General features: G+C 39.0%; 1 protein-coding gene across 2 annotated transcripts in view; it reads left to right on the top strand.

The window, feature by feature from the left end:
- LOC118210034 (NACHT, LRR and PYD domains-containing protein 3-like) overlaps positions 1–23,876 on the top strand; it is a 181,297-nt gene that overhangs the window by 71,227 nt on the left and 86,194 nt on the right. The window contains exons 7-9 of one of the 2 annotated variants that reach the window (XM_035385855.1): positions 3,880–4,219; positions 4,593–6,423; positions 8,498–8,671. In XM_035385855.1, the coding sequence (XP_035241746.1) occupies positions 3,880–4,219; positions 4,593–6,423; positions 8,498–8,671 (2,345 nt within the window). Of the gene's footprint in view, positions 1–3,879; positions 4,220–4,592; positions 6,424–8,497; positions 8,672–15,074; positions 15,249–23,876 lie in introns of both variants that reach the window. The other variant, XM_035385854.1, reaches the window with a different exon arrangement.

Here is a 23,876-nt window from a genome sequence, read left to right on the forward strand (position 1 = left end):
TTGTTTTTAATTAATTTGTGTTTTATTTGAATATATAATGCATGTATCATATACCATATATAGAATACATAGTTGAGGCCAAACATACATACACCTAAGCTAAGGACATTCAAACTCTATTTTTTGCTACAGCACACATTTCATGTTACCATACATTCCCTGTGTTAAGTCAATTAGGGTATCTACTTCATTTCCATAAGAGGTCTTTTCAAGAAAATAGCTAAGAGACTATAGAGACTATATCAGATTTTCAGCTATTCACGTAAATAGAATGTCAAAAGCAGAAAGTGTGGTTTTTCTAAATAAAAAAGAAACTACTTTTTACATTATGAACAAAAAAAAAACATTACAATTAGACATTCCTGTGCCAAGTAAATGACCTAAAAGCAAACTACTGCTACCCTCTCTATGATCTCCCCATCGTGACTTTTTCCCCTGTTTGGAAGCCTCATATACGTTACAGTAATCATACAGTGTTGAGTTCTTCAAGCTCATTTACATACTGTAGCTTTCGAATGTAGCTCACGCCGTCCTTCTAGCTGAAACTACAGCTTAGCTATTCTACTGCGTACTGACTTACTTTCACTTTGCGTTTTCACGTAGCGCATGAGTGGAAGCTTAGCGCACACTTTAGTAGAGCTTTGACTATTGGCAAATGCTTTGCATGAAAGAAACTGAAGTACTATAAAGGGCGCTGTATTATTATAAATAGTTAATGATTCGATTTTATAGTTTTGTCATTTTCCTCCTTGTGATGCCAAAAATGCCAAACACGGAACTGTGTAAAGTGTGGGTATATTTTATTTGTAGTTGTGTAAATACAGAAATATGAATGACATTCCCGGCAAGATTATACAGGTGCAAAAACAATAGTTTCATGTTTTATTTTTAGTCATCCAGCAAGGCAATGTAATGACCGAGAGGTTTTCATGAGTCAGAGGGGGGGCTCGAAGCTGCCTGCACACATCCAAAAGTGCTGCAGGCAGCCACACTACCCAGTGAGCCACTAGCGAAAGAGATATATAAGCAGAATTTTGTGGTTTTAAACAAGTGCACTTCTATACATGTCATTTTGCGTGTGCATCCGATGAGTCGTTAGCAAGGTGGCTATAAGGAAGTTTTATACCTACTGGTGAGGCAGGGTTATGAGAGGACAATTTGTTATGGTTGTTAGAGTCACACAGTACATACACCTCAGTGCTCGGCAGTATCCTTGTGCCTCGGAACTTGAACTCATTCAGTTACTTTCTTTCAGACTCTAATGCCAAAGGATTGTAATTATACTGTATTCTAACCCGAGTTACTGGGACAGGTGGTTTAGACCTGAGGACTCAGTTCCAGCACCTCAGAAATTCAGAAGTTGTGTGCTATGACACTTTGCACCAGTCTTAGAGGTTTTAACATGGGTTCTACATGTGGCAGATTCCTGATTCTTGTTGTAGCCTGGGGCTGCACTATCCGAGAGGTGGAGACTTGTATCTGCCGTGGCACCCAGAGGTTGCGACGTTACATTGGGCTCGGTACTCAGAGGTCCAGTGACCACTAGTACCGGCCTCCATCTCTGAGACTTAAAGGTGTGGTTCCCTCCGGACAGATGCCGGACAGTCTCAACTGCACTCTCAGAGGGGTTGAGACGTGTACCGCTGTGGGACCCAGGCACCCGGGTTTAGTATCAGCACTTATCAGACTCTGCTTTCAGGCTGGAACTTAGGAGCCTAGGCTATGCACCCGGCTTAGCACTGGTCATTTATTTGTTCCTCATAGGCTAGAAACCTAATCCTTTAACCTTGTTACTGCACTCAGAGGTTTTTATATTGCCTAAAAATAAAGCCTTTAAACTTGTTACTAGACTTGTACTCTGAGGTTTTTATATTAAGGTCTAAAGCCTATAAACTTGTTACTAGACTTGTACTCAGAGGTTTTTATATTAAGGTCTAAAGCCTTCAAACTTGTTACTAGGCTTGTATTCAGGTAATCAGTTCCGAGGCTCAAGAACACTTACCACAGTGCCCTGGGACACTGCACCTCAGCTTGTATGCACTGATATTAGTGGGTTAGCATAAGGCCGGTGATGCTGTGGACAAAGTGAGGTTATTCACGAAATTATGGATCATACTGAAAACATAGTGGTTTATTGTTACTATATATATATATATATAGTAACAAAAAAAACAAGGCATGTCCAAGCAGCAGGAGGGTGAGCTGTATGTCCATTGATCCCCAAATTGGTATGTCCAGAGCCCTATCTTCAAAAGGGCAAGATGGCTGAAGAATGCACAAGATTGCTCTTCCGCAATAAAAGGTGTGGTAAACAGTCCCATGCAGGATGCATTGATTGCTTTCCTAGCTGCAGGTCTCATCCTTTAGACATTTATGTCCCCCACCTGTGTGTAGCAGTTAAACACAAGTAGAAACCAGACGTGACAGTCCTTTTGCAGTGAATTTTTACCTTACATAGCTAATGTTAAACTCGGTGAAAATGCAGGAAGCGGAACTCTCTAAAGTTTGGGTGCATTGTATTATTTTAGTGCTTATTAATTTAGCATCTGGAGGTGGAACACGGCTGGGAAAAAAGATATACACAATATTCCAATCTGGAGAGGTTTTCAGGATATCTGGGCCCACCTTTGGGAAAACGCATGTCAAATTTTACCGCTTTGTTAAATCCACTTTTTTTATTGGTGTTGTGTACATCCTGGGGTACAATTGTAAAAATAAATTTGGTTTCATCCAGTATCTGAAGTATATATAATCACTACAGAATAAAGAAAATACAAAACATTTTTGGATTTCTTCTTTGTTTTTCAGGATGAATGTGTCCTGTATGTTTACAGAGAGAGACTCCCGTGTGATCAGGGTTTATTTTGGTAGAAATGTTCTCTTTATTTCAAGCTTTGAACCATGTCTGGACTGCATATAGTTTCATATTTGGAGATAACAGTACTGCATGGAGATAATGAGGTTTCTTTAAGACAGGGGAGGTTCCTACAAAAAGCCCTGTATTTTAAGTGGGGTTTAAGGGGTTAACTCCTCTAAAGACACAACTTAACATCAAATCCAGTTCTGGAGTGCTGCCTGATCCTCCCTGCCTCACAGAAAGTCCAGATTCCTTTAGCAGGTCCCACAAATTGCAGCAGAGGAGGACTCCAAACTGAGACAAACTGGAAGCATTCAGTTCAGTTAACATTTACTAATTGTACTGCACAGAGCAACTCCTTTATTATATGGAAATTCATGATTTCGCACAAGTAGTATTTCTAATATCTGTATTTCTCTTTTCTGGCTGTCACAAACACTCAACACAAAACAAGGATCCTGTTGCGTTTATTTGAGCAACTGTAATACAACACACGCTGTAAAAAAAGTTTGGTTCTCCCAACTAAAACGTTTAAAGTAACTGTATACAATAGCCCTTTTCAGGTTCTGTGCACTACAAACTCTATGATCCAGCGACAATTATTTTATGTTGGCTGAGCAACGATAAATAAGTTGTATTAACTTTGATTTGACAATATTGACTTACATTAATACTGAGGTATTCAGCCAACAAAATATTTTCACTCTTTTTTAATATAATAATAAAAATTAATAAAATATTACTACATTTTATATTCAAATACTGTAAGAAAATTACCAAATTCATGTAACTAAATATTTTGCACTGGGCCAACCTAAATAATAAAGGTGTTTGTAGGGAAAAAAACAAAGACAAAATTCTATCTATCCATCTGGTAACATTTTTGTAACATTTATTTAATTATTATTTGATGATAATATGATTAATGGTCCTATTATTATGAATTGACATACTCACCAACCCACCTCTTCATGAGTTTATTTCACACTGATACAGCACACCTCTTCATGTGTTTATTTCAGTCTCTCCTGCGCACTTTGATGAAGCTGAAGAAGGATGAGAAGTTGAAAGAGTTTCAGAACCATCTGAGTCAGGATTGCCCAGAATGCTTTACGACTCTGTCTGAAGATCCTTCTGTACTGGCTAAGTATGTGAAGATGAAGGAATTGTTCAAAAGTAATCGAATTGAAGATTACCCAGAATGCTCTGAGAGAGAGCAGAAGGATCCTGAGGCCATGTACATAGTTGAGAAGTTGCTGGAGACCTGTGGCAGTGAGAGGTCTCTAAAGATCTCACTCCACATCCTGAGAAACATGAAGCAGAAGGATCTCACTGACTCACTGGAGAGAGATGAGCAGCGCAGTAAGATTTTTCTCTCATTGCGAATGTGTGTCCATTCAATGCTGGAATTAGCTATAGCTTTCATAATAGTCTTTTACATTGACAACATTACATATAGAAAGTGTCACAACCAATGCGCACTCAAAGGCATTTCAATGAAATTATAGCATGAAGCAGTGATTATGGGGGTAAGCAAATGTACATGAGGTATGTACAACACTGTGTGAGTGGCATAGCATACTGTTGGACATATGTAACTCTGTGATGTGTGTAAAATGCTGTTAAGAATGAGTCTATTAATATTTTTATTGGCAGTTAAAAAAAAAATTGTTATTGAATGGGAAATGTTTATCACATTTTAAACATAATTGTTTCTCATATTTCCTCTCTTCAGATGGATCCATAAAAATAGCCCAGAATGCACTTAAATCTCATCTGAAGAGGAAGTTTGAATGCATATTTGAAGGTTTAGCAAAGCAGAGCGACCGAACCCTCCTCAATGAGATCTATACAGAGCTCTACATCACAGAGGGGGGAAGTGGGGGGGTCAATAATGAACACGAGGTCAGACAGATTGAGACAGCATCCAAGAGACAAACCACACATGAGACTGCAATCCTCTGCAATGACATCTTTAAGCCTTTACCTGGACAAAAGAAACCCATCAGAACTGTGCTTACAAAGGGCATCGCTGGCATTGGGAAAACTGTCTCTGTGCAGAAGTTCATTTTGGACTGGGCAGAAGGAAAAGCCAATCAGGATGTTGATTTCATCTTGACTCTTCCTTTCCGAGATCTTAATTTGAAGAAGGAAAGAGCATTCAGTCTGATGCAACTTCTGCAGCATTACTTTCCACAACTGAAAGAGAGCCAAAGTGTTGAAGGTGATGAAGTCAAAGTGGTGTTTATCTTTGATGGTCTGGATGAGTGTCGACTTCCTCTAAATTTCCGAAGCAATAAGAAGTGCTGTGATGTAACAGAGTCAGCATCAGTGGATGTGCTGCTGACCAACCTCATTAAGGGGAATCTGCTTCCCTCTGCTCTCCTCTGGATCACTTCCCGACCAGCAGCAGCCAATCAGATCCCTCCTGAGTGTGTCCACCGAGTGACAGAGGTACGCGGGTTCAATGACCCACAGAAGGAGGGGTACTTCAGGAAGAGAATCAAAGATCAGAACCAGGCCAGCAGAATTATCTCACACATAAAGTCATCCAGGAGTCTCTACATCATGTGTCACATACCTGTATTCTGCTGGATTTCTGCTACTGTTCTGGAGACAATGTTGGGTAAAGCAAAGAGTGGAGATCTGCCCAAAACTCTGACTGAAATGTACACACACTTTGTGCTCATTCAGACTAATGTGAAGAATCAGAAGTATCATGGCACTGATGAGACGGACACAAAGAAGAGGTCAGCATCAGATACAGAAATCATCCTGAAACTGGGGCGGCTGGCTTTTCTACAGCTGGAAAACGGCAATCTGATATTCTATGAAGAGGACCTGAGAGAGAGTGGCATTGATGTCAGTGAAGCTTCAGTGTACTCTGGGGTGTGCACAGAGATCTTTAAAGAGGAATGTGGGTTGTATCAGGAGAAGGTCTACTGCTTTGTGCATCTGAGCATTCAGGAGTATCTGGCTGCCTTATTTGTGTTTCATTCATGTGTAAATGAGAACAGAAATGTACTCGGAGCAGAAGAATCAGAACCTCACAGTGACAGAGTGCAGCTGTCTGAGTTACACACGACTGCAGTGGATCAGGCCTCAAAGAGTAAGAATGGACACCTGGACCTTTTCCTCCGATTCCTTCTTGGCCTCTCTCTGGAGTCCATTCAGAAGCTCTTAGGAGGACTACTGACACAGACAGGAAGCAGATCATCTGTACCAGACCTACAGACACAGACAGAAAGCAGATCACAGGGCATTGGGAAAACAGTCCAGTACATTAAGGAGAGGATCAGAAGCGAATCTTCAGCAGAGAGGACCATCAATCTGTTCCACTGTCTCAGTGAACTGAATGACAACTCCCTAGTGGAGGAAATCCGGAATTCCCTGAGATCAGGAACACTTTCTGATAAAAAGCTGGAACCAGACCAGTGTTCAGCTCTGGCCTTTGTGTTACTGATGTCAGAGGAGGTCCTGGATGAGTTTGACTCGAAGGACTACAACACATCAGCAGTGTGTGATGAGAGACTGGTACCAGTAGTCAGGAACTGCAGGAAGGCCATGTGAGTATTATGTCATTAATAATGTAGATGATTGACAGTGTATTTTCACACTTAATATTTCTAGTGAGAGTAAAGTACAATACAATTGTCTGGGAAGTGAAATTTGGTATAAATGATAACTTCTGGATCATTTTAACAGTGCCCTCATTTAAACCCTTTGCACACATGCCAAATCTGCCCAATCGTTGCCCATTCACGGGGTACCTTATTTAAAGCTTTATTACTCCAGACGTGAGCATCACAGAGACTTGAATAATGGCTTAAATGAAGAAAGACATTTGTACCATTTACAATACTAACTAAGATTTGTTTATATTCATAATGTAGGAAGAAATAGGCAAAAAAATCCAAACTGAATTTACTCTTCATTAGTTTGCAATAAAATACTGAGAGAACCCATATATAAAACAGGTTACACTCTACATGTCCTGGATCAAAAACTCCTTGACCACAAGTTCATAAAATCTAAGGGTGGATATGTAGAACTACTATATATTTATGAAGCAAAAACTAAGCAGTGGACCCAGTGTCTCCAAAACTATCCAAAATGTCTAAATTATGCATTGCTGTAAATCATGTATTGCACTACAAATCAACTGTTTTGTCTTTAGAAACTCACTGTTGCATCATTTTCAAGAGGGAATTACAAGATTTCCATCGGTACAGAGGCCTAAAATATCTTGGTGTCCTGAAACATATCCAAAATCTGTCCAAAAATAAATGAAATGCTTTTTTTCTGTTATAAAGCATATAAACGTGCCCCATTTGAAGGTTTAAGATGAAGCATTGATATTAGATTAAAAATAATGCAAAAGCATTATCACACAATGTGGAGCAGTACATACACGTGTAATCATTAATTCTTGTATGTTTTCTTGTACTCTACGGTATGTAATGTTTCCTTGTATGGGAATTGGACGACATTAAAACAAATTCAACTGTCTGCCACTATGTTCCAGTTCAGCTCTCAGTCGATGCATTAAACACAATGACTACTTAGCAACCAATGAACGCTTACATTACAGTTACATTACACTCAAATTAAAAGAATTAGCACAGGCATCACAAATAAATGTATATTTCATAATGCGATTGTCCAAGACAATATATGACCACTCAGTCTTGAAAGGGACATCTCTACGTGTAAAACCAGTGGTAAGGTTGTATATTTATTCCATATTAATGCCCAGATATTATCAGTAGAATGACATGGTATCATTTTTTAAAAATTCCTCTTCTTTAAGTGTTAAGTGAGCAGCATTTTTCATAGCTGTATTGGCATACCTTCGGATATTGTTGGCTTTATCTTGTTGCAATGACGGAATACAATTTTTAGCAGTAAAAGAATGTTTTTATGTATGCCCAGATGCGCAAGTTCGGTGTTGAATAATGTGTTTCCATTTAAACCAATCCAGACCAGGTCTTAACTCATAGCACATTTTGCTATTTTGGTGGCGTTATGAATGCGGCACACATGTGAATGCATGACACAGATGTGAGAAATATTTAATTTCAGTTTGACTGTTACAAATGCAAGCTGTGCTCATTTACGCAGTCCAATGGCAGCTATTTTTGCAGTGCATCTGTATGGAGCTAACAGTGTCATTTAGAACTGATCATGTGACTAAACTGACACAGTAGTCTCAGTGAAGTGGATTATTTCTAATCCTGAATGAATTACATTCTGTCATCAAACTGAAGATGAATTATTTGTGAAATTTGTAATTATAACAACTGCGCTTCATATGAGAGCAGGGAGGCTTCAGTGAAAAACCTGGGAACAGTCAAAAAAAGTGTTCATCCTTTACTACTTTCTCCATACATTAAGCCAGCACACCACCAACTTGCATTTTATTGCTCAACGATTGAGCGAACGTTTGGAATGTTAAAAATGTATTTTAGATGCTTGGAATGGTTGGGTGGTACATTACAATACAGCCCTCAGAAAGTCAGTGCATTCTTTATGGTGTGCTGTGTTATACACTAAATAGCCATACACCTTGGATGTGACACAAACCCCACAGAGTAGACATTAGAAACAATATTCATAATATACTATATTAACTCTCTGCAGACTGAACAGCTCTTACTTCTCAGAGAAGTCCTGCGATATTGTGGCCTCAGCTCTCCAGTCATCAAACTCAACCCTGAGAGATCTGGTCATCAGCTGCAATCACCTGACAGATTCAGAAGTGAAGCTGCTCTGTGCTGGACTGATGAGTCCAAACTGTAAACTACAGAGACTTGGGTGAGTAGTGCTGTGTACTGTGTGACCTTAACTGTTATGGCTGTGTATGGGTTTGAATTTTGTCACAGGGAAGAAAACAAATTTCCTGATTTCCTCATTCATTTTCAAAACCTGTAACCTGAATGTTTGTGTGAATACAATTTAGCATATATGCGTATTGACTGGGGTGTACTCATATGAAATTATCGCTAGATACTGCACCCTGGAGAGAGAGACACTCTACTGCTGCCATCTAAGTGTTCTCTGACACTAAAACCTCAGTCAGCGTACAAGTGAGCAATTCATGACCTCTGTATTATTTTATCTATCTGGACACTGACTCTAGCAGCTGTCCCAGAGGAGCTGCACATCCTGCTAGTGAAATTAACAAATATGCCCAGCGAGTAACACAGTAAGGGTGTTGCCCCAAAACTTTATTAACGAGGCCAATGCAGTGATTGGTTCTTACAGAGATGCACACTTCAGTCAGCGTATAAATGAGCCATGTAGTTTGGTGCAGTGTAAGAGAAAACAGTTTATCATATGACAAAATATGAAAGTTGCCAATAACCAGGAATAGACAGCTTTAACAATGTTAAGAGGCAATCATTTGGATGGATTTTCTGCAAAGATTATACAGATGCAAAAGCAATAGTTTAAATGTTTAATTAGGATGGCAGGTACGGTATGCCATCCCGCCAAGTTACGCCTTGGCGGGGCGGCATGCCCCATACCTATACAGCCCAGAGAGTTTGGCACTTTTCAGGGTTCCCTTCAAAAATAACTGCAATGACCACAGATTCTCAGCCCTTAAAAAACATTCATTTCTGTACCTTCTGACCTCATTTCAACAGACAGAATTCACAAACAATGTCACACATCCACACAATAAAGCCCCAAACTTAGGGGATTTTGTGTTTTTTCCTTCTTCTTCTTCCTGCCTGATTACATCACCATAAATGCTCCAGGCCCACAAAGAATACATCTCCCCATTGGAGATTTAGGTATATCAGCCAATAGAAACATCAGATTCACACTCAAATATACAAGTACACGTTTTAAAGTAGAAATTGCGTGTATAATGTTACTACAGACGGCTCTGAAATTAAGCACTAAAATCAGTGATGCATTTCTGTCTGGTAGGTAACATTACTGGTCGTACAGAAACTGGCGCAAGATAATGACTTCTCCATGCCTTGTATATCGCTTTTTTAGAAGTCAAAACGGTTGCATTGTGCTATACTGGTACTGTAACTACTTCTTAACTAGACTACTGTAGCGACCCTGCAATGCCATATTTCTAAATTAATGTAGCTAGCCCTATATATATCCTCTACTGACATGCAGACAATTAGTAGGTCTGTCATGTACAATAGCCCATCAAAACCACTTTCATTTAAAAATGACATACACTTTAATTTATTTGTCATTAATGGTAAAGTAAAAACATTAAATCTATGCCTATGTGTTTCTTTCAGCTAGAATGTGTGTTTGTGTGCATTTATATCCATTCATGTCTCTCATAGCCTACATTTATATGAATTGCTATTATCACTTGCTCATAACAAACCCAGTACAAAATGAAATGATATCTGATGAAAAACACATTTTCAACATACAAAAATGCCAAGTTACTTACACATACAGTGTACTGTCTTTAAGTCATTAATTCAAATCTAGGCCTGCCATTAAAAGTATTAATATCAAAATTACAGTTACATTACACTCAATTTCAAAAAAATAGCACAGCTATTTTGGAAGGTACCCAGGTATCACAAATAAGTGTACTTTTCACAAACGGATTGTCCAATACAATATATGACCACTCAGTCTTGAAAGGGACATCTCTACGCGTAAATCCATTGGTAAGGTTGTATATTTATTCCATATTAATGCCCAGATATTGACAGTATAATGACATGGCAATTTTTTAAAATTCCTCTTCTTTATTTAAGTGTTCAGTGAGCAGCATTTTTCACAGCTGTACTGGCATACCTTCGGCTGTTGTTGGCTTTATCTTATTGCAAAGACGGAATACAAATTTTTAGCGGTAAAAGAATGTTTTTATGTATGCCCAGATGCGCAAGTTCGGTGTTGAATAATGTCAAGTCAGGTAGAACTTTATTTGTCCCGAGTGGGGCAATTGGTTGTGCAGCAGTGAAACAGTACCAAGGCAATTAATACAACATATAATAAAAGTAAAAACATAGAATACAAGTAAAAACATAAAATGCAGTAAAAAACATAGAATTCAAGTAAAAAAATAGAATACAGTAAAAACATAAAAATACATTTTTGTAAAAACATAAAGTGCATAATATTATCAAGCCTGGTTGGGTGGTCAGCTGGTATTACCTTTTTCTATTGGAGTTCAGCAGTGAAATGGCTGACAGTATGAAGGAGTGTTTGTATCTGTTGGTTTTGGCTAATGGGTATTTGAAGCGGAAACCCGAAGGCAAGGTCTGAAACTCTAGGTGCAGGGGGTGGGTGCTGTCAGACAGGATGGATTCTGCTTTCTTTAACAACTGTTTGTTATACAAATCAGACAGACTTTTCTGTTGAGTACCCGTGATACTGCTACAGACCTTGATCACCTTTGTTAATGCATTTTTCTGTTTTAAATTAAGAGAAGCATACCAACAGATAAAAGAAAAAGTAAAAATCGATTCAATAAAAGATCTGTAAAACAAAGTCATCAGGGATCTGTCAACATTGAACTTAGCCAGCGTCCTCAGACAGAAAAGGCGCTGCTGGCTTTTTTTACACAACATATTGGTGTTACAGTCAAAACTCAGCTTATTATCAATTATGATGCCCAAGTACTTATATGACTCAACAATTTCTACATCCTGACCATTAATTTTAGTGTTGACAGGGTTGGAGTGATGACGTCTAAAATCAATACACATATCCTTGGTCTTTGTCACATTTAATTCTAAAAAGGCTTCTTGACACCATCTTAAAAAATAATCTGTGACCGGCCCATGGGACATTTCCTCCTCTTTCAGCAGGCTCACTATAACCGTATCATCTGCAAACTTCACAATGTGATGGTTTTCAAACTCACTGCGGCAGTCATTAGTGTACAGGATATATAGGAGAGGAGAGAGGACACAGCCCTGGGGAGAGCCAGTTGATGTAAAAGTTGGTCCAGAGAAATGTCCATTCACTCTCACTCTGAGATCTGTTGGTGAGGAAGTCCAAGATCCAGCCAACAATGTTAGTGGCCAACCCAAAATGCTCAGCAAGCTTCTGCACCAGCAGGTGAGGCTGTCTGGTGCTAAAAGCTGATAAGAAGTCCACGAACAACAGTCTGGCATGGTTCTTACTACCCTCTAAGTGCTTATAGATGAAGTTGAGCAGAGTTATAGTTGCATCCTGGACCCCCCTGTTGGTTCGATATGCAAACTGTAACGGATCGAGATGATGCTCCGTCCTATCCAGAAGTTCCTTTTTAATCAACTTTTCAAATGATTTCATAACAAGAGAGGTCAAGGCTACAGGCCTGTAGTCATTCAGAGTCTTAGGGTGGCTATTTTTTGCAATGGGAACTATTGTAGATTGTTTCCATAGTTCAGGGACCGTTTGCTGACAGAATGACATGGTAAAAATATAATTAAAAATAGGGCCTATTTGATCAGCACAGCGGGACAGCATACGGCTACCAATGTTATCAGGGCCAGGGCTAGTTCTGGATTTACAGTGTTTAAAAGTATTCACAACACTGTGTTCAGAAAAGGAAGAGACAGATTGACTAGAGTTCAGTAGGTTGTGTTTAAAAACAGCAGTTTCGTTACTACAGTCATGCACATCAAATCTTGAATAAAACATATTAAACTCATGAGCCAGAGCCAGATCTGACAGAAAGCCTTCTAAAGCCACCCTTTTCTTTACTTTGTCATTTAACCCAACCATGGTCCTGACACTGTCCCAGGCTGAGCCTAAACTGTTCTTGCTCAGTTTGAATTCAACCCTTCTTTTGTAGCCCAATTTAGCCCTCTTAATTTCACATCTAATCTCTTTTTGTAAAACATTTAGCTCAGAGAAATTACCTTGCTTAAATGCACGTTTTTTCTTGTTTAATAACACTTTAAGGTGTTTACTCACCCAGGGTTTACTGTTCGGATAGATCTTAACTACCTTTTCAGGGATAACAATGTCCTCGCAATATGAGACCCATGAGCTGACCACTTCTGTGAGTTTGTTAATGTCCCGAGATGATTCGATGAACTCCTCCCATGCCGTGCAGTCCAGACAGCCTTGCAGCGTCAGCGTTGCCTCCTCCGACCAGAGTTTCACCTTTCTGGTGAACACTTTCCCCCTCTGTAGGCATGTGCGATATGCTGGAATAAGTTACTCACAGTTGTGGTCAGCCGTGCCTAGTGGGGGGAGTAGGACGGATTTGTAAGCTCCTTTAATTGAGCCATAACACTGGTCTAGTATCTTGTCATTTCTGGTGGGGCAAGACACATATTTGTAAAAGCTCCGGAGAGTTTTGTCCAGCGAACAGTGGTTGAAGTCTCCCAGAATTAAATTAGGAGCATCGGGGGACAGCAACTGTAGTTTCTGCACTGATCTGTAGGATCAGTTCAGAGGCGATGCTTTTGTTTGCCTTGGGGTGAATATAGACCACAGTCACAAAAATCTGCGGAAATTCCTGAGGCAGGTAGAATGGACGCATGGAAACAGAAAGCAGTTCAGTATCCTTGGTGCATAGTCTCTCTCTCACTAGGGCGGTTTTGCACCAGCGTTCATTTGTTTCCATTTAAACCAGTCCAGACCAGGTCTTAACTCAGAGCACATTTTGCTATTTTGGTGGCGTTATGAATGCGGCACACATGTGAATGCATGACACAGATGTGAGAAATATTTAATTTCAGTTTGACTGTTTCAAATGCAAGCTGTGCTCATTTACGCAGTCCAATGGCAGCTATTTTTGCAGTGCATCTGTATGGAGCTAACAGTGTCATTTAGAACTGATCATGTGACTAAACTGACACAGTAGTCTCAGTGAAGTGGATTATTTCTAATCCTGAATGAATTACATTCTGTCATCAAACTGAAGATGAATTATTTGTGAAATTTGTAATTATAACAACTGCGCTTCCTATGAGAGCAGGGAGGCTTCAGTGAAAAGCCTGGGAACAGTCAAAAAAAGTGTTCATCCTTTACTACTTTCTCCATACATTAAGCCAGCACACCACCTACTTACGTGTTATTGGTCAATGATTGAGCGAACGTTTGAAATGTTAAAAATGCATTTTAGATGCTTGGAAGGGTTGGGTGGTACATTACAATACAGCCCTCAGAAAGTCAGTGCATTCTTTGTGGTGTGCTGTGTTATACACTAAATAGCCATATGCCTTGGATGTGACACAAACCCCACAGAGTAGGCATTACAGGACTTTCATAGGGAGAGTTTTTTTTTTTTTTTTTCCTGACCAAGTACAGGCTCAGTGACCACACCTTAGCAATTGAAAAAGGAAGGCACAAAAAAACATGGCTACCCAAAGAAGAACGTATATGTGGTCACTGCAAGACAGGAGAGGTAGAGACAGAGATGCACTTCCTGTTATATTGTGAAAAATATTCACAGATAAGAGAAACATATTTTAATAAAATCCAAAATTCAACATTCCTAAACAAATTTCCCTCCCTAACAAATGACCAAAAGCTGCAAGTCCTATTAGGAGAAGGAGCGACAGCCTCACTCGCAGCTAAATACGTTTTTGCCTGTCACAGCCTGAGGGACAGTGGGTGAGCATCCAGCAAACATATGTATGTGTGTGTATATATGCATATGTGTTTGTATGTATATGTATATGTGTGTGTATGTATATATGTATGTGTGTGTGTGTGTGTGCGTATGTATGTATGTACATATATGTGTGTATAAAAATATGTATGCGTGTGTATGTGTGCATGTATATATATGTCTATGTATATGCATATGTATGAGTATATATATGGTACTCTTGATGAGAAAAGACTTTTTTTTCTCAATTAATTTAATTCAGTTAACTTAATAGATAATAAGCATTATGTTCCAATCATTTGTGCTGTTATTGTTGTTGCTGCTTGCTTCTTTTTTATTTTTGATTATATATTCTTACTGTAGTTGATTGCTGTTGTCACTGCGTTTTGGCAATATGTATTTTTAAATATGTCATGCCAATAAAGCATTTGAATTTGAATTTGAGAGAGAAAGAGATTAGAGCACACAGAGTGCACGAGAGAGCAGGGACTTGTTGGCTGTGGAGCCGTTTCTCTCGTGAGCACACATTCATCTTATCAAGTGCATGTCTGGAATAAATGAAGCTTAGCTGAAGTGGTGAAATGTTTTCTTTATTTTTAATTGTGGTATTAAACAAAAATTAACAGTAAAGAAACAATATTCATAATATACTATATTAACTCTCTGCAGACTGAACAGCTGTGACCTCACAGAGGAGTCCTGCGATATTGTGGCCTCAGCTCTCCAGTCATCAAACTCTGCCCTGAGAGATCTGGACCTCAGCTACAATAACCTGGGAGATTCAGGAGTGAAGCTGCTCTGTGCTGGACTGATGAGTCCAAACTCTAAACTACAGAGACTGGGGTGAGTAGTGCTGTGTACTGTGTGACCTTAACTGCTGTGGCTGTGTAACGGTTTGAATTTTGTCACAGGGAAGAAAACAAATTTCCTGATTTAATTCATTTTCAAAACCTGTAACCTGAATGTTTGTGTGAATACAATTTAGCATATATGCGTATTGACTGGGGTGTGCTCATATGAAATTATCGCTAGACACTGCACCCTGGAGAGAGAGACACTCTACTGCTGCCATCTAAGTGTTCTCTGACACCAAAACCTCAGTCAGCGTACAAGTGAGCAATTCATGACCTCTGTATTATTTTATCCATCTGGACACTGACTCTAGCAGCTGTCCCAGAGGAGCTGCACATCCTACTATTGAAATTATCAAATATGCCCAGTGAGTAACACAGTAAGGGTGTTGCCCCAAAACTTTATTAACGAGGTCAATGCAGTGATTGGTTCTTACAGAGATGCACACTTCAATCAGCATATAAGTGAGCCATGTAGTTGCAGTGTAAGAGAAAACAGTTTATCATATGACAAAATATGAAAGTTGCCAATACCCAGGAATAGACAGCTTTAACAATGTAAAGAGGCAATCATTTGGATGGATTTTCCACAAAGATTATACAGATGCAAAAGCAATAGCTTAAATGTTTAATTGGGATGGCAGGTACGGTATGCCATCCCACCAAGTTACGCCTTGGCGGGGCGGCATGCCCCTTACCTATACAGCCCAGAGAGTTCGGCACTTTTCAGGGTTCTCTTCAAAAATAACTGCAATGACCACAGACTCTCAGCCCTTAAAAACACTCATTTCTGTACCTTCTGACCTCATTTCAACAGACAGAATTCACGAACAATGTCACACGTCCGCACAATAAAGCCCCAGACTTAGGGGATTTTGTGTTTTTTCCTTCTTCTTCTTCCTGCCTGATTACATCATCATAAATGCTCCAGGCCCACAAAGAATACATCTCCCCATTGGAAATTTAGGTATGTCAGCCAATAGAAACATCAGATACAGACACAAATATACAAGTACATGTTTAAAAGTACAAAACTTTGCAGCCATAATGTCTGCAGTCTTTTAGCTAACTGGGTTGCCGTTGGAACGTTTTGTAACTGATGCAGGTTCATCCCCCCTCGGACTCACGCGATCCTCTAACTAATTACACTGGATTAATGGCTAACTAAAAATAAAGCATTTAAACTATTGCTTTGGCATCTGTAAAATCCTTGTGGGAAACTCATTTATATTTCACAAATCCAAATAAATGACACCCACACATTAGACAGTTCCACTTTCGCCTTCTAGTTTTACATTAGCTACCTTGCTAAAGATAGAATAGATTGCGTGTATAATGTTACTACAGACGGCTCTGAAATTAAGCACTAAAATCTGTGATGCATTTCTGTCTGGTAGGTAACATTACTGGTTGTACAGAAACTGGCGCAAGATAATGACTTCTCCCTGCCTGGTATATCGCTTTTTTAAAAGTCAAAATGGTTGCATTGTGCCAGTACTGGTTCTGTAACTTCTGTAACTACTTCTTAACTAGACTACTGTAGTGACCCTGCAACACCATATTTCTAAATTAATGTTAGCTAGCCCTATATATATCCTCTACTGACATGCAGACAATTAGTAGGTCTGTCATGTACAATAGCCCATCAAAACCACTTTCATTTAAAAATGACATACTTTCATTTATTTGTCATTAATGGTAAAGTAAAAACATTAAATCTATGCCTATGTGTTTCTTTCATCTAGAATGTGTTTGCGTGCATTTATATGCATGCATGTTTCTCATAGCCTACATTCATATGAATTGCTATTATAACTTACTCATAACAAACCCAGTACAAAAGGAAATGATATCTGATGAAAAACACATTTTCAACATACAAAAATGCCAAGTTACTTACACATACAGTGTACTGTCTTTAAGTCATTCATTCAAATATAGGCCTGCCATTAAAAGTATTAATAACAAAATTGCATGAAACAATATCTTAGCTCACACAAATTAAACAAGCTGTATTCCAAAGCAATGCTACCCAATGTTTCCTGAATAGTTTAAAGTAATTTGGCCCTTTGGGACTTTGTATGACTGGCATGCCCTTATGATCGAATCTATCATTTCTGTATATGTTGCATGTCCTCCTGCAAGGACCTATGGTGATGGTCCTTCTAACTATAATTTTTTTCACTAGTTACAGAAACTTTCAATTACTTTTCTTCATCTTCTATTATGAACTTTTATCACATCCATACATATATTTGAGCCTGTTTCTGAAGTGACTCTGCCTTTAGCTGTGTGTTAAGTAGGTGGTATACTTAGTAAGAAGTACAATTTTTTGAGCAAAAAAAAGCAGTGAGAACAACTGAAGAACAAAAACACAGTGTTGTGTGTTCTCACAGTGCAGTGTAGGGGCGACATAGCTCAGGAGGTAAGACCGATTGTCTGGCAGTCGTAGGGTTGCCGGTTCAAACCCTGCCCTGGGCATGTCGAAGTTTCCTTGAGCAAGACACCTAACCCCTAACCCCTAACTGCTCTGGCGAATGAGAGACATCAATTGTAAAGCGCTTTGGATAAAAGCGCTATATAAATGCAGTCAATTTACCAGTGTGCGACGGCCCCCTGGGAGAACTCCGACCTCCCCCTCTCAGCTATTGGTCCAAATATCACGTGGTTGGTTACGTCACAGTTGAGAGTTCAGAGGGCAGACTTCACATGCTAATGTACGGAGAGTCAGTGTCAATCTCTCTTCTGTAGAGATGGGATTTCTGTGAGTTCCCGCATGTTTGATGAATGGTGCTACTCATTTCAGCAAGTCATCAAAATGCCTAGCGCGCATTTGAAAATAAGAGAAGTGGACCCCCTCGTCTAAACTCCACATTTGCCGAATGTACAGACAAAACTCTCCATTCTCTGTCCTACTCTGATTTAGATGGCGAACATACCATCTCCTTCGCCTTTTTTTCTTCTTTTGCATAGCTAGATAAACTAAAGCTTCTTTAAACACTTTAAACTTTTTGTTTTGTGTTGTGATCTCGCCCTTCTCTTTATACATCCATGGCGTAGCCGTGAGACGGAGGTCTGGGTGAGATTCCAGCCCCAGTTAATAGCTGCCTCGTAAGTATTCTGCGCCCCCCAGCAGCGTGGAGTGACATCAAACGGTGCGGTGTTCTCACTGAGTATACCGACAACGGTGTTCGTGGACATGTTCGCCGGTGGTTCTCAATCCTGAAGTTCTTTCTTCTTACTGAGTATACCACCAGCTTTAGCTTGCAGTGCAGTGAGGAGTTTGTCACATTCAACCAAAAGGAAAAAGAAAACTTACTGTCCACTGTGAAAGATGTATCTTTTACATCTTTACTTTTGGTGGTAGCTGTGTCCAACATCCCACAGCATTGTAAACTAACTCACTGTCCACTCTGAAAGATGGCAGCTGCACTTCTGGGATTGGATGGGAGGATTAAGCCCAGAGAAAAGATTATAGATAAGGTAGATGGGCCCTTTGCCCAAATTCAAGGAACATACAGTATAAGAAAAGTGGCATTTTGGGTCAGAATAACATCTGTAGAAGTGTCAGAGTTTAGTCCAACAGGACGTCTAATTCTCAGGTGCAGAGTGCTGCTGTTGGAGAGTGTAGCACAGACATGTTCCCCAGAGCATCATCAACCTTAAAATCCTCAATTTCACTCTTCAACACTGAATCATTGTTCCATTTCACATATTACTAGGGTGGTCAAATGTTCTGCCTATAGTGTAATCACAATGGGCGTTCCACACAAACATAAAACAGAATTTGCATCTGGGCTCACTTTAACAGGGCGTTTAACAAGGAAGTATGCAAAATCGGAGTAGATATAGCTATTAAATAATTGAACCTCTTAGCTCAAAGCCCCTAGTGGTCGGCATGCCGGCATGCCGAGATTACTGAACTCAGACATTCGGTGCTACTGCAACCAAAGTACGAGTTAACCTTCCTCCAGTGTTTGTTGCTCCCCCCTTATTTTAGTGTTCACGGCCAAATTTGGCCGGTCTATTTGAACTGCTCTTGTATTAACACAAAAACTATAAATCATCACCAAATTTTGTTTAACACCTTTTTAAGCTGTGAAACAATGTCTTCAACTAATGGTTAACATGAGTATCTGTAGTGTATATACAAAGAACAGACACTGAAAATGTACACTCCTGGGCAAAAAAATGGGCCAAGCCCAAAATGGCAAAGAATTAAGCTTTTAATGGTCTTAACAACAAATCATTGGTCAGAAAATTAGCAGAAATTTCAAAAATGCACTCCTGAGACCTCCTGCGCCACCATTTGCTCATTTACTTTTGCTGCAGTGAACTGTTTGGGGAAAAGCTAGAAACAGGGAAATTCAGTTATACGGTAGACAAATTAACATAATGTCAAATAAAATAGTCATGTTTTGTATTTGGTTGCATATCATTTGCATGCCATGACTTCCTGATGTCTGTGACCTATCAACATCATCAGAGTCTGGATATTTTATTTTCCGGTTGTCCTACAAGCAATACAAAAACTTTCTGCATTTGAATGGATCTCTGTGGGAATTGGGGGGTGGGACTAGATTCAGCTTCATCAAGGGTCCAAGGCATCAAATGAGCCTCAAACCACCATGCTGCTGCCAGATATGCAGTAGATACTACAAGCATTGTTTCTCCTGATTAATTTTCCTGTTGAATGGAAAAAATATTATCAGCATAATTTACAACTGAATCTAGTCACACCCCCCAATTCCCATAGAGATCCATTCAAATGCAAAGAGTTTTTGTATCGCTTGTAGGACAACCTGAAGGGTGGGGGGCGGAGGGGTGGGGGTGAGGGGGTTGTGGTTGTGGATGTGTGGGTGAGTGGGTGTGTGTATGGGGATGTTTTCCATCTGCTGGATGAACATAATATAGTCTTACCCATTCATTTCCTATGGTGGTCATTGTAGACCCAGAACACCACAGGTGTAACAAAGTTGACTAAACCACTCAAAATTCAATGAAAGTGGTGATCAGCAATTTTGTATGTTAAAATGCCTAGTGTGGAGGAAAACATAAGGTCTTGAGGCAATCAAATGAAAAACACAATATTTATGATTTAGGAAAGTTGTAAATCGGTCAGATTTGACCGGAACACAGGAGGAAGGTTAACATTCAGTGCTACTGCAACCAAAGTATGAGTTTAAAACAGAAACGCGTTGTTTTAGTTTCATTAGTAGACGATACACGACAACTATGCCGAATACGGAGTTTCGCAGCGCCACCATTGTCGCTCTGGTCGTTCATTTAACACGCCCCCCTCCCTGCAGTCTCATCTACAACTACACCCCCCACCCATGACATAATGGACAATTTCACCACTAATAATCGTATTCCGTCATAGCAACAAGATAAACCCGACAATAGCCCTAGGATATGCCAATACAGCAGTGAAAACGCTGCTCACTGAATAACGAAATAAACAAGAAAATGTTTTTAAAAATGATACCATGTCATTCTACAGTCAATATCTGGGACTAAATATTGAATAAATATACAACCTTACCGTTGGTTTTACACGTAGAGATGTCCCTTTTGAGACTGAGTGGTCATATATTGTCTTGGACAATCCGTTTGAGAAATATACGCGCATTTGTGATGCTTAGGTACCTTCCAAAATAGCTGTGCATAAAACCACGTGTTGTTTACGCCGTCTGGCTTGATTGAAAATTCATTTATTCAGTTGGTGAGAGTATAAGCTTTCTAACGATGTATAACATGTCTGATTTTGCTTTAGGAATAGCGTTTTATAGCGTTTTCTATGGAGACAGTACTGTCTCTGTCTCCATCTACTGAACATAGATAAAATTTCATCATTGCTATGGAAGTATTACTGCTCAAAATATTTTGGTATACGTTATTTTTTAAATTGGTTAGTGGTATTATATAATGTGGATATTTCACACTGTAATGTAAGCATTAGTTAGTAGTGTAATAGTTTTTTGTGAAGCATGCAAGAGTGATGACGTGAGAGTTGGATTATTGCCAAAATGTGGTGGACGGTTGAAAATTGTTTTCATGTCATCCCATCCCCATACGAGAGTACAGAAAGTATAGAAATACATACAAGAGTTAATTATTACACATTTAGGTACTGTACCGCATTGTGTGACAATTCTTTTTGCATTATTTTTTTATCTGATAGCAATGGTTCATCTTAAACTTCATAAGGGGCTCATTTATATGCTTTATAATGGGCAAAATGCATTTTATAGATTTTTGAGAGATTCTGGATATGTTTCTGGACCCCTAGATATTTTAGACCACTGTGCTGACTGAAAGCTTGTAATTCCCACTTGAAAATGATGCAACAGTGAGTTTCGTGAGTCAAAACAGTTGATTTGTATTGAAATACGTGAATATGTTGTGATTTACAGCAATGCATAATTTAGACATTTTGGATAGATTTGGAGACGCTGGGTACACTGCTTAGTTTTTGCTTCATACATCTATAGTAGTTCTACATATCCACCCTTGTATTTTATGAACTTGTGGTCAAGATGTTTTTGATCCAGCACATGTATAGTTTAACCTGCTGCATATATGTAATATCTCAGTATTTCATTGCAAACTAAAAAAGTGCAAATTCATTTTTGATTTTTTGTCTAGACAATTGCATTTGTGGCACTTTATTTATTCCAAAATTATGAATATAAACTAAACTGCATTAGTATTGTAAATTGTACAAATGTCTTGCTTCATTTAAGCCATTTTTCAAGTCTCTTTGGTGTTCACATCTGGAGTTATAAAGCTTTAAATAGGGTACCCCCTAAAGGGGCAAGATTTGGCATGTGCGCTAAGGGGTTAAAAACTGTGTTGACAGTTCAGAAATTTTACTTTTTAACTTTAGAACCAGAAATTAAGCTAATTTGACTGTTTACAAGCATTTGTGCCTACACTTAATGCTTCACAAAAATCAGTGGGGCCATTATAAAAAATCTAACCATATTTGAAGGCATTATTACACATTCCATCACAAGAAAAACTCACTGTGAAATGTCTTAGATGTTAATTGGTTATTGTTTATTCATACATTCGTATATTTAGGTGGCCTAAAAAGTTACAGTTGTCAGCATCCTGAGGGACTGAGGATTCAAAAGCAAAATGGCACCAAAAAAAGCACCGCTAACTTATTCAAAATAGCCCCAGAAGGGATTTGGTATTGCTGAAATTAAATGTTATTCAAATTGTGACCCATGTCTTGACATCATCCTCTTTATGATTTGTTTAAGTTATGCTGGGAAAGAGGCCCTATAAAATGTTTACTGACATGGCTAGACAGCTAAACCTAGATTTAACAACAATATTTTTACATATATATTTTCCTAGATCTTGTCTACAGTGTGGTATAAAACATTTTAGTTTAGCTAAATTTAATCATATTCTGGAAAGTTGGTGATTTATGTTGTGATTTGAGTATACTGTAGCATTTATGACATTATGCATATAAATTAAACTGCCAAAATGTGTTTTTGGGAAAGATTGCCAAAATAGGTTTGACCTCCCTGATACAACGTTTTATGTATAGTAATTAGGGGTGTTAACAGTTAATCGATTAACTATTAATCATTAATAAGAATGGTGATTGACCAATTTAATTGATTAAATCATTAATTTTCAATATACCATTTCAATGAATAACCTAACGGTGGTGATTATACTTCAGTTTAGAAAGTCGATTCTCCGTCATTAGAAACAAATCTCCTTGACTGGTGGAAAGTCAGGGCATTAGACTGCCAGCATTAGCAAAATGCTATTTGTCCATTCCTGGTAGTGGTGGGTGTTACAGGTCCTTTCAGGGACACAGATCCTTTGACTCTGTTCCCTAAAAGGATTTGTTCCTGGATTTGTTCGTTGATTCCTTCATAGCCCTCTCCCTGACTCCCGCGAAGGAGAACGAGAGTCATGCAGCGACTGATTCCGACTTCAGACTCCTAGTGAAAAATATTTAATCTACTGTGCTTTGTATGTGAATTCCTACAGGAACCTCACACAAATAGGTGGCACAAGTTAGCCTACTATATAATTTGCAAATGACAGAAGGGTTGATGATAATATAGTCTCTAGGCTATCAAAAGTGCAAATTATTTAGCAGGATGTGACAATTTCTTATGAATTTGTAGCGTTATTAGTGCAGAAGTTATATTTATTTCGCGGAGCGATGTTGTAATATAGCCAAAATTGTGATTTGCCGTTTCAGTTTTACACTCTTTATTCTCATTCTCTGTCGGCCTGTCATGATTTTATGACCCATAATTCCATGCAGAATCTACTGAATGCCGTGCCGTTCACAATTGCAGCGGGATTGTCGGATATGATTTTATCTTCCAGCTTGGCTATGTTTGTATTTATTTTGGCTAACAGCGTTGTGTCAGTTTCCTGCCTCATGCATTGCTCTTCAAGCTGGCTGCACTAATGTTTAGACAGTGCTTGTGAGAAAGCATGTCAGTGGTGCCTAGGGTCCTGGCAAGGTTTTTCTATAAAGCAGCCTTCTGGTTTTGTTTGGCATGTGCGCTGGGAGAGCGGTAGGCATTTATGGAAACTTTCCCGAATTTCGTTTTGCTGCTTGTGCGTTCATGCA

The sequence above is a fragment of the Anguilla anguilla genome, chromosome 12, assembly GCF_013347855.1.
Source record: "Anguilla anguilla isolate fAngAng1 chromosome 12, fAngAng1.pri, whole genome shotgun sequence".
Lineage (NCBI taxonomy): Eukaryota > Metazoa > Chordata > Actinopteri > Anguilliformes > Anguillidae > Anguilla > Anguilla anguilla.